General features: G+C 42.6%; 1 protein-coding gene across 1 annotated transcript in view; it reads right to left on the bottom strand.

Annotated features, from left to right (window-relative positions):
• The window catches only part of LOC124711955 (glucose dehydrogenase [FAD, quinone]), a 78,938-nt gene extending 67,110 nt beyond the window's left edge, over window positions 1–11,828 (bottom strand). The window contains exon 1 of the mRNA XM_047242225.1: window positions 11,652–11,828. Within this exon, the coding sequence (XP_047098181.1) occupies window positions 11,652–11,807 (156 nt within the window). The 5' untranslated portion in view covers window positions 11,808–11,828. The remainder of the gene's footprint in view (window positions 1–11,651) is intronic.
• Window positions 11,829–12,298: the final 470 nt, after the last annotated feature.

Genomic DNA, 12,298 nt, shown 5'->3' with positions numbered 1-12,298 from the left:
AATAGGATATCTACACGGCTGAGCAGAGGATTATAAATACAAATCAAACAGGGATAATGCAGAAGTGTAGGCAAATAGGAATGCCGTTAAGCTACTATTAACACCATAGTCAACGCATCATTATAGTCAACATGGGCGAACCAACTCCTGCAACAGTAGTTGAAGTTTATGTGCCATCTAGCTCTACAGATGATTAAGAGATTAAAAGAATGTGTGATGAGATAAAAGAAATTAATCACATGGTTAAGGGAGAGGAACATTTTGTTGTGATGGAGGACTAAAATTTGATAACAGGAAAAGAAAGATGGGGAAATAAAGTTGGGGAATATGGGTGAAGCAAGGTAATGAAAGAGGAAGCCGCCTGGTAGGATTTTACTCAGACCGTAATGTAATCATCGCTAACATTTGGTTTTAGAATGCTGAGAAACGGTCAAATACGTGGAAGAGACTTGGAGACACCGGAAGGTTTCAGACTTCGGAACCAGATATTAAACACTAATACAATTCATTCGTTATCAACTAGAGATTAAAAGTGAATAATTTTTAAAAAGATTACGGAATTGAGGAGATGGGACCCGGATAACATGCAGAAACCAGCCGTTATTGAGTTTTTAAATGGGAGCTTTAGGCAACGATGGATTGAAACGGGGGAAGGAAAACAGTAGAGGACGACTGGATAGAGACGAAATAGTGAAGGCACCAGAGGATCAAATAGGTAAAAAGATAAGACCTAGTGGGAATCCTCGCATACCACAGGATATATTGAACTTCACTGATGAAAGGAGAAATATAAAAATGCAGCAAATGAAGCTTGAGAATGGCAGAAAGTGCAAAATTGCAAAGTTTTTGGATAGAGGACAAATCCAGATCTATAGAAGCATGTATAACTAGGGGAAAGATACAAGGGCGGTCAAATAAAAACGTGACAGATGTAAAAAAAAGTTAACTGTTCATTATTTCAAAAGCAATCGACGTTACGGTTTGTATATTTATCCCACTGTGAGAGAAGACGGTCTAGGTCTTCATGGAAAAATGTTTGCGGTTGCCCACAGAATCATGATCGTAACCAGGCCCGCAGCTCTCTGTGCGAAGCAAATCCATAACCTTGAATGTCTTGTTCAGGGCTCCAAAAATTGGAAATCGCATCGGCAAAGATTTGGACTGTATGCTGCATGGAGCATTTGTTAACAGTTACGGCGATTACTTTTGAAACCGTAAACAGTTTACTTAATTTGTTCCATGTGTCCGTTTTCATTTGACTGCCCTTTATAAATTCCGTCTATAGGACAACTGAAGAGACCTGTGGAGGAAAGAGAAGCAGTGGTATGAATGTTAGGAGCTCAGATGGAACATCAGTACTAAGCAAACAAGGGAAAACTGAAAGGTGACGACCTTTACAAGGAAAGTGAAAATAATGCTATAGATGATACGGGAGATGCTATACTACGAGAAGAATTTGACAGAGTGGTGAAAGACAGAAGTCGAAACACGTACTAGACGAGACTTCATTAGAATTGTTGAGACCCTTGGTAAAGGAAGCGAAAGATCATTTACAACTTCTACAGAAACCAGACTCCAGTTAACAAGAGTCGAAGGATATGAAGGGTGTGGTGTCACCGCCAGACACCACACTTGCTAGGTGGTAGCCTTTAAATCGGCCGCGGTCCATTAGTATACGCCGGACCCGCGTGTCGCCACTGTCAGTGATAGCAGACCGAGCGCCACCACACGGCAGGTCTAGAGAGACGTACTGGCACTCGCCCTAGTTGTACAGCCGACTTTGCTAGCGATGCTACACTGACGAAGACTCTCTCATTTGCCGAGAAGATAGTTAGCATAGACTTCAGCTAATTCAATTGCTACGCCCTAGCAAGGCGCCATATTCAATTGATATTTATTATATGAAGAATGTATCATCAAGAGCGATGTTATACAATTATGGATTAAAGTTACGTACTTTTCTTTATAGCATTCATTACGTATCCTGTTTCAGACCTCACGCCAGCCTGCGTGAGTTTAAGCGCGTGCCTTTCGGCTTCCTCTCATTGTGTCTAGGCTGTCTTGTCTAGACACAACAAAGGGGACACAGTTCTGAGAAGTGTGTCAGACATGGTTCTAGCCTATCCCTGGTGTTATTCAGTCTGTCCATTGAGCAAGCAGTAAAGGAAACCAAAGACAAATTTGGATAAGGAATTGAAGCTCAGAGAGAAGAAAAAAAAATACCTTAAGATTTTCCGATGACATTGTGAATCTGTTAGAGACAGCCAACATCTTAGAAGACCAGTTGAACGGAATGGACAGTGTTTTGAAAGGAGGGTTAAGATGAACATTAACAAAAGCAAAACAAGGGTAATAGAGTGTAGTCGAATTAAATCAGGCGGTGCTGGGGGTATTAGATTAGAAAATAGAGCATCAAGATAACGGATGATGTCCGAAGTAAAGAGGATATAAAATGCAGACTGGCAATGACAAGAAAAGCGATTCTGAAGAACAGCTATTTGTTAACATAGAATATTAAATTAAGTCTAGGAATTCTTTTATGAAGATACGTCTTCACTGGCTCTCGCAAATAGCCGGCCGTTGTGGTCGAGCGGTTATAGGCGCTTCAGTCTGGAACCGCGCGACCGCTACGGTCGCAGGTTCGAATCCTGCCTCGGGCATGGATGTGTGTGATGTCCTTAGGTTAGTTAGGTTTAAGTAGTTCTAAGTTCTAGGGGACTGATGACTTCAGATGTTAAGTCCAATAGTACTCAGAGCCATTTGAACCATCTCCCAAATATCTCAGTAATTCTGAGGGAATGCTGTCTACTCGTGGAACCTTGCCTCGACTTGGGTCTTTCAGAGTTCTGTTAAATTCCTCAGGCAGTATCATATCTCGCATGTCATCTTCATCTACTTCCTTTTCCATCATATTACCATCAGGTTCATTTCACTCGTGTAGTTCCTCTATACAAGGCGTAACGGGTATAAGTGCAGATACTTTTATATGAGGTACCTAAATATGTACGCACATCAGTGTGTTGATTCTTTTTTTCTCTTCGTCGAACATTCTTCCAACAAACATCTGGTGTTTTCTGCACGGTCGTACTGCACCACTGAGTGGAATATGCCAGTCAGTATAGACTAAGAGTTTTGCGTCCACGAGTCCACTCTTCCAACACCTGACCTGCTGCCCAGAGGAAAAATAAGTATTAATGTCTTGTTCTTGCCACATATACTAGGAGATATTAACCAACCTAAAACCACACATCTTGTAATCATTATAATTGCTAATCTGCAGATGACGCCAATACCGATATAATATTGATCAGTACACCGTCCTCTGTCATCAGCAGAAATATCTGGTCTTATACCCCTTACACCCTGTATATTCCCCCCACATTTCAGCTTATCCTACTTTGCTTAGTACTGGCTTCCCATTTGAACTGTTAGTGTTCACACAGCGCATGTCCTTTCTCTAAAGATGCCTTTAGTTTTCCTCTCGGTGGTACAATATGTGATCAAAAATATGTGGGTGTCTGGTTGGCAATGACTTCAAGTTCGTGGCGCCCTCCATCGGTAATGCTGGAATTCAGTATGGTGTTGGCCCACCCTTAGCCCATTCTTCACGGGGTGTTGCACTGAGGAGAGGTATCGATGTCGGTCAGTGAGGCCTGGCACGAAGTCGGCGTTCCAAAAATCCAAAAGGTATTCTATAGGATTCAGGTCAGGACTCTGTGCAGGCCAGTTCATGACAGGGATGTTATTGTCGTGTAACCACTCCGCCACAGGCCGTGTATTATGAACAGGTGCTCCTTCGTGTTGAAAGATGCAATCGCCATCCCTAATTGGTCTTCAACAATGGGAAGCAAGAAGGTGCTTAAAATATCAATGTAGGACTGTGCTGTGATAGTACCACGCAAAACAAGGGGTGCAAGCCCCCTCCATGAAAAACACGACAACACCATAACACCACCGCCTCCGAATGTTACTGTTGGCACTACACAGGCTGGCAGATGACGTTCACCGGGCATTCGCCATACCCACACCCTGCCATCGGATCGCCACATTGTGTACCGTGATTCGTCACTCCACACGTTTTTCCACTGTTCAATCGTCCAATGTTTACGCTCCTTACACCAAGCGGGGCGTCGTTTGATGTTTACCAGCGTGATGTGTGGCTTATGAGCAGCCACTCTACCATGAAATCCAAGTTTTTTTTCACCTCCCGCCTAACTGTCATAGTACTCGCAGTGGATCCTTACGCAGTTTGGAATTCCTGTGTGATGGTCTGGATAGATGTCTGCCTATTACACCTTGCGACCCTCTTCAGCTGTCGGCGGTCTCTGTCAGTCAACAGACGAGGTCGGCCTGTACGCTTTTGTGCTGTACGTGTCCCTTCACGTTTCCACTTCACTATCACCTCGGGAACAGTGGACCAAGAGATGTTTAGGAGTGTGTAAATCTCGCGTACAGACGTATGACACAAGTGACACCCAATCACCTGACCACGTTCGAAGTCCGTGAGCTCCGCAGGGCGTCCCATTCTGCTCTCTCACAATGTCTAATGACTACTGAGGTCGGCGGCAGCACAATGCACCTTATGTGCAAAACGTAATTTTTTGGGGGTGTCCGGATGCTTTTGATCACATAGTGTATCTGTCTTTCCCATAGTTATACATGTCTCTACAGACTTGCATTTGTCCTCTAGCCATCATTTAATCATACAGAAGAGCTGCATGCATTTGGGGAAAATAACGGCTGTAGTTTCCGCATGTTTTCAGCCGTTCGCAGTACCAGAACAGCAAGGCCATGTTGGCTCCTGTTGTAGATCAGATCAGTCCGTCAACCACACTTTTTACCCTGCAACTACAGCAAAGTCTGAAGCCCCTTTTAAGGAACCATATGTTCGTATGGCCTTTACACAGATACTCCTCCACTGCAATTGCACCTATGGAAGGTGATCTGTATCGTCGTGGCACGCAGGTCACCCAACCGCCGGAAGGTCCGTCATTCTTGGGGAACCGGAACTGTACGAATGAACTAGATTGACAAGGATACACTCTGTGTATTTTCGTGGAAGGGACGCACGGTCTGGCGGCTCGTTACAGAGTAGTAATGTAAATATGATTTATTCGGTCTGTTACCGCAATCGCCCTTGTTTGTATGAAAATACCTCCACAACAGTGGGAAGATCCTGTATTATGCAAACACTGAAAAGTACAACACGCAATAGCGTAAGGCAACAACCGTTATCATAGCATCGTTGTACAGTTCTTCCATTATGTTCAGTGAACTCAAACAGATGGTACATATCGGCCAGCTTTTATCAGTAAGCCTAACCACAGTATTGTGAATCATTGTTAATGTACAACTAACACTAGTGGGAAAACAAACGCAAGACAGGCCTGAGAAGTAGGCCAACTATATGCAGACTTGAAGGACAAGTGTGAACCGTGCATTAGTATTACCAACAGCGAGTGCCAAAAGGGAATGGGGCATGTTTGTTTACAAACAAGAGATACAGCGCATATTGTGGACATTTGCACTGTTGTGCACTACTTTCACTGTAATATAGATACAAAGTTAACTGTGGAAAGCAACCATACGAAATGCAGTAACTCTGTAACGAGCTGCCGGAGACCTTGGTTGCCTTATATCAAAATACTCAGAAGGTATTCCTGAGCGCCTTCTGAAAGGTTGTTGGTGGACTACTGGTTCATCTCGTAGAGCTTACAATGATTCCAATGGGGCCAAAGGTCTTGTTGAGGTTCAGCAATGTCAGTTACGCAGTTCTAACGTGTTAGTGGAACTAATTTTCATTGATACATGAACTGTATTCTGCCAACATGTCTCAATTTATGGAGTAACATTTGAAGAAATTTTAACATTTCGGCTTAATGATTGAGTGTTTTCTATTTCGGTTCATTAAGTGGCTTTTTGCCACGGAAAGTGTTAAGATACGGTGAAAACATCTGAGGGTTTGCAATAACGTGTTGTAGTATTTACTGAGAGTTTTATGCACTTCCGTTCTCGTAAGAACGCGTGTTTCAGTGAGATTTGGCATTTAATCCAGATCACTGCCGTCTGGTCTGGGGACCGGAAAGTGTACGCAACCGTCTTTCCTCAAATTGCCAGCCAAGTGCTCGTGATGGGAATCTTTCCCACAACTTTGACTGAAACCGATTACCCGCTGGTATAACGGCACCACGTTTGCGTCCAGTAGCTCCCACGTCTACCAAGTCGGTTACGAGTAGCATCAGCATTCGTTTCAGAAAGCTGCTGTGTTCCGAAACGTGGGGTCTCACATTATTTTTGTAGCTGTCCGGGTGTTCTTACCCAAAAAGATACAAAATAAATGAAGTGATGTCGTCTTATTGATTTGCTATAAAAAACGAAAACGAAGAACCGCAAAAAAGCAAAGGAAGATGTGCTGTAGATGGATCAGATGTATGGGCTGGATAGAGCGTGGTAAGTTGTGATACTCTGTCCAGACTCAGTGCGTGACAGGCGATATCATGGTAGCCACCGGTGAACGTAACAGCACTTAAAATATCAGGAAGAAGCTGCAGAAACCGATTGCCCTGTTGGAATACAAACGTAAACTTCTTAGTTAAATTAAGTTAGTCGTATGCCATATATCACCCAAAGTATGTCTCAGATGAAATTTGGGTAGAAGTAGAATATTTACAGTTTATAACGAATTTAGTGAAGTTATTTAACATTATGAAATGTTATTGTATTACATTGCTAAAATTAACTATAAAGTTATCTAAAACAGTAATTATAAGAATTTTTCGGAAGATACTCTTCAGTGGAGCAGGAGGAGTTGCCAGACAGGAGTTCTTCGGTTTCAGTTTATACTCCATATCTCTGCCACATCATCTGCTATGCATTTAACATGCTGTGGCAGTTTGTTGAACACACGTCCCATACATCTCACTCCTTTCTGCGCTAATGTTAACCCTTTGAAATCTTTATTGAGGCGTATTCATGCTTTGCACTGTTTTTCAAGTGAAGAGAAAATTAGCAACAAAAACATTATGAAACAGTTGCCAAGGCTTTTGAAGGGGTGTCTGCAGGAAGCTCTAATACCGAAAATACTACCCCTATTAGTACAATTTCCCCAAAGAACAATTCTGTACCTCTTAATTGAACGTAAGTAATAAACTTCTTTCCTTATTTGTTAATCACCTTTATCAATAAAAATGTGTATTGCAAATGTAGCTGAATTAAATGTAGAAAAGTGGAATTTCCAGTCAATCTTCCTGTAGTTCCAAGAACAGAAACAGCGAGACGGAAGAGAAAGGCGATGAGCAGACTGTCTTTATAGCTTGTGTACATCTGTGAGAGGTAATTAATTATACCCACCGAATCTTGTCAATATTTAGTTAGAGTCCATTTGCTTTCAACATTATATTCATGTATTAAAATATTTCAAAGTCTGCCTTTTCAGTAAGAGGACTCATGCTTCTTTGTTATATGCTTGTACCACCTGCAGAAGGTTTTCCTTCATTTCCCTAAATCGCTTCAGGCAAATTCCGGGATGGTTCCTCTGAAAGGGCACTGCCTCCTCCCTTCCCCATCTCTCCCTAACCCGATGGGACCGATGACCTCGCTGTTTGGTCTGCTCCTGCAAATCAACAACAACAACGTCTCCAGAAAGGACAAAATTCGCATGTCCTGACATTGCAAGTGGAAGAAACAGTAGAGGACCTAAAGCAGAATCTCGTGTTGCACACTGAAATTATTGGTTTTTCACTATGGCACCTAGGCATACCTGAGAAAATGGTTCAGTATCCTTTGGTTGCAAGTGTGACACCGTCATTCACATTTACTGAAGACATTTATCGCGATCCTTACGGAATTTTATCAATGGGAAAATGAAGTTGGTGGAAACACGACGATAGCTTGTGGATAAAATGTACACTAGATGGCTAAATAAAATTTATTTACTGCATTGTAATGGGATGAAATCATCAGATATAAACGTAACTTCGGACGTACTTCAAGGGAACGTTAAAGGACTGTTACTGTTGACAACATATGTCACTAATCTAGCGAATAACGTCGCAAGTTGAGTAGATCTGTTGACAGATGATGCTATTGTAGGTAAAGATAGTTGTAACGCCAGAAAACTGTGTCTAAACGTGAAAAAACCTACAATGGATCGGCGATTGATGCGTGGCTGCAGTTGACCCTGAACGTAAATAAATGTAACATTTGCACATATATGGGCGAGAGATCGTATTACTGTTGCATTATACTATTGAAGATCTATCACTGGAGGCGCTAGAAACCTTAAAATCTCTCATTAATATTTAAGAATCTGCAAACCGTTTTTTCTAAAAGGTTGTAATTAATTGATGGGATTCACAGTGAATGAAAACTCTTCAAGCCGCTTTAGCTGTTAGATGTTCCTTTATTAGGAACGCTACAGGTTTCGCACCGTTACAGCAGCATCTTCTGGTGACGCAATGATTAGCTCTAAAACAATCGGGAAGCTACGATGTTTCATAGTTCAGCTGCAAATCAAAAATGTTAATCTCTTATAGGCTGTTTCAGCATTTTAGATTTACAACTGAACTATGGAACAGCTGCATGGGACATGGGACATAGTTCCCGATTATTCGAGAGCTAATCATTGTATCACGTGAAGATGCAGCTGTAACGCTGCGAAACCGGTAGTGTTCCCAATGAAGGACCACATAACAGCTAAAGCAGCTTGAAGAGTCTTCATTCACTGTGAATCCCATCAATTCGTAAGAACATTTTTAACAAAAAAACAGTTTGGAGAATCATAAACATTAACAATGTACTTTTTTAGCTGTGGTTGTCCTATGCTCGAGATAATATGTTAAAATATCTAGCAGTATCCGTCCTATACAGATTTAGTGGAATGAGCATCTAAAACTATTCAAGGATAGACAGCGGCACAGGTTGACGTTCATTGGAAGACTCGTAAATAAATGTAATTCATCCACGAAAGAAGAGGGATACGAAGCACTGTTTCGACCGGTTGCTGAGTATCGCTCGTCAGTCAGGGACCCAAGACGAAACGGAAGGTGGGCTGCCGGTCCTGAAGAGAATTTTGTTATTCTTGCCTTCTGTCTATAGTGAATCAACATAGGCAGACAGGAAGCAAATCTAATAGAAGAAACATTTAAGGCAGAACAACACTCAGACGGACAGTAACAAAGACGAAGTGATGGAGCGCTTGTTAAACAGACAGCTTCTCGGCACTGCAATGACCGAGGAGGAGAAAAAGGGAGGAAGCCCTTTGGAAAGAATAAAGATCACAGGGTTGGAGTTTGAAGAAAGCAGCTAGTGTGTCTTTTTGGAACACAGCCTTCATTTTATAGGTGTGTGTAAAATAGCACATCATTTCGCATTCTAAAAAATCTTCACCAATGTGTTTCCCATTTCCACGGTAAACGAGAGTATTACATTTGCAAGTGTAACGTGCCAAAATGTATGTGGCTTTTGTCATGAGAAAATGAGACAAATGTCGCACTGTTTTGTAGCCGACTAACACCAACGAACTAAGAATAAGAATATGAATTAAAGATTCACCCAATTTATTTGTCATTTCGTGTCATAAATTTTTGTGGAAAATTGTTGTAAATAGGATGAAGGGGGGAGGACGCAGCGAGCTGTTGCTGCCGAGTGTATTCAGGTGTGCTAAAACCCAGTGGTGACAAAGAGTATATAACGAGCCAGCAGGCGACCACTGAAAAATAAGCCGACGGTCGTCAGACAAAATTCATTAATTTGTGAAGTACTAATAACGCCCCTCGTTTGTCAAATTTTAATGGTTTCTGACCTTCCGTAACGATCTAATAGTTTAATAGCAACATGGCTTTGACCATTGCATAGTAAATTTGCCTGACCTTGGGAGTACAGTTTTGACCTGGGCATAGACGCGTTGCCAAACCGAGGTTGAGTAATGCAGCTTGAAAGCTTGGCCTACGGAAAGGTCATCAGGCTGATTTAGAACAAAGGTTCAAAAGCAAGTTATCGCATTTCCTTAGAGCAATTTGTGTGTATTGTTCATTTACTGTTGGCTATTGAACAGAATTCGAGTTACTGGGCAGTTCAAAGGTACTGTGTTAGGAGTTCATTGCGTAGGTAAAACCTCAGACGGTCGTAATCCGAGCACTGGCTGATAACAACTCGAATGCAGTTTTATAGATGTTTAGAGTATGGTATTTGGATCGAGATAAGTTCCGATTAGTTGCAGCCTGTACCAGTGGTCCTGCACAGAAATATTTCTGAGGCTAGTGGTTTCTGTTCTCGTGGTGTATGAGAGATGTATTGAGTTGCGTGAGTGACACTCAAGGGCAGATTTGTTGTTGTGCCAGGCGTCGGTCTTTGTTACCGGAAAGTTCGAGTTGTTAGAAAGTCATATTTGCACTTAATTTAATAAGTTTATTTCATCGAGTTTCCAAAGATCAGAGTTCAAGCAAAGAAGAAAGAAAAAAAATTCTCGTATTTAAATACGATATAGTCAGATGAGGCGGTAGTTCCATTGGAATGAAATTGCAGTCAGATTGTTAACTAAACTTTAGTCTTTAAAGACAAAGACGTACGTGTGGAAAAGAAACATAAGAGTTATGTAAAGAAAGTAACAAGTATAATTTTACGATTTGTCAACGATATATTTATAGCTGAAATGGAGCATTCTTAGGTGAACTGTCTCTGACTCGTCATTAAATATATCTTAGTTCGTGCGTAACACAAAAAAGGGTCAAATTATCACATTTCTGAAACTTTGAGAGAGAAGCTAATACTCGATTAAAGATTGGTATAGTATTTTACTGTGAGAAAGAAGTGGTATTTATGCATTTGTGTATTATTTAGGTTGTATGTAAATTTAAATGAGCACTCTTTGCGTGTGTTATAGTTATCAGAGTGCTGAAAGGGTATAATTAAGCTGAAGGCAGGTACGTCAGTTTCCATTCTCAGTTGTACAGGTATCCTAAACTAGCGACACCGAGCGGAGTGGCGCAGTTGTTAGCACACTGGACTCGCATTCGGGAGGACGACGGTTCAAACCCGTCTCCGGCCACCCTGATTTAGATTTTCCGTGATTTCCCTAAATCGTTTCAGAAGGATGCCGGGATGGTTCCGTTGAAAGGACAAGGCCGATTTCCTTACCAATCCTTCCCTAATCCGAGCCTGTGCTCCGTCTCTGGTTCAAATCGCTCTGAGCACTATGGGACTTAACATCTCAGGTCATCAGTCCCCTACAACTTAGAACTACTTAAACCTAACTAACCTAAGGACATCACACAACACCCAGTCATCACGAGGCAGAGAAAATCCCTGACCCCGCCGGGAATCGAACCCGGGAACCCGGGCGTGGAAATCGAGAACGCTACCGCACGACCACGAGCTGCGGACTACTCCGTCTGTAATGACCTCGTTGTCGACGGTACTTTAAACGCTAATCTCCTCGTCCTCCTAAACTAGCGACACGCTATAGGTACAGAATTGAAGGTTACGTTGTCGCTCCTTGTGGATTTTTTATGTGTAGAGTATAGCTTATTTATGTGCTGTATCTTGGTTTATATTACTAGCCTGCGCCAGGGCAAATTGACGACACAGTACAGTAGGTTTGCAGAGGCAGCAGATTACTTCAGCGGCATTGCTTAGAACAGAACGCTACTAACCTTGACATTGTGAGGCTGGTTCTCAGGGTCGAAGATGTCGTAGTGGTAGTAGACGAGGGCGGTGACGAACAGCGGCAGGAACCAGAACTTGCTGAGTCCCGCGATGGTGCCGGCTGTCTTGAGGGCGCCTGTGATCGCTGCGGAGATGGCCGCCATTGTCGCCTCCTCAGGAGCTGCGCTCCGACACTTGTTGCACCACTGTCGAGGTACCTCACAAACGAGCTCAGCAGCACTTCAGTGCACTGCTCGATGTACTTCACCAACAAGTGGCACGGATTACTGCACAGGCTGAGACCGGGCTACAGGGTCTCGTTCGAAAAACTTGGCCACTCTAGTTCTCCTGCCTATTTCGACGCGCATCACGGCAACTACTGTTGTTTGAAATTAGTTAAAGTAAAACTAAATTAACAATAATGAGACCAGGAATTCTTGCTCTAGTGCTCCGAGTGTCAGTCCAGACGAACATCTTGTGCTATAAAACCCCGTGCAAGTAACCACTGAATCTCACATACGTAACACGTCACAGTCGTTTGGTGGTTCTTCTCAGTGCATTTATCCAGCATGAGCGTCGCTACCTGTGGAGGTCAGCCGGAGCCACGGACAGATGCCGGAGCAGGACGGCTGGTGAGAGAGAGACAGAGAGAGGC

The sequence above is a fragment of the Schistocerca piceifrons genome, chromosome 8 (genome assembly GCF_021461385.2).
Source record: "Schistocerca piceifrons isolate TAMUIC-IGC-003096 chromosome 8, iqSchPice1.1, whole genome shotgun sequence".
In the NCBI taxonomy this organism is placed as follows: Eukaryota; Metazoa; Arthropoda; class Insecta; order Orthoptera; family Acrididae; genus Schistocerca; species Schistocerca piceifrons.
The sequence above is the reverse complement of the archived record's forward strand: the minus strand, read 5'-3'. Positions and strand labels throughout refer to the sequence as shown.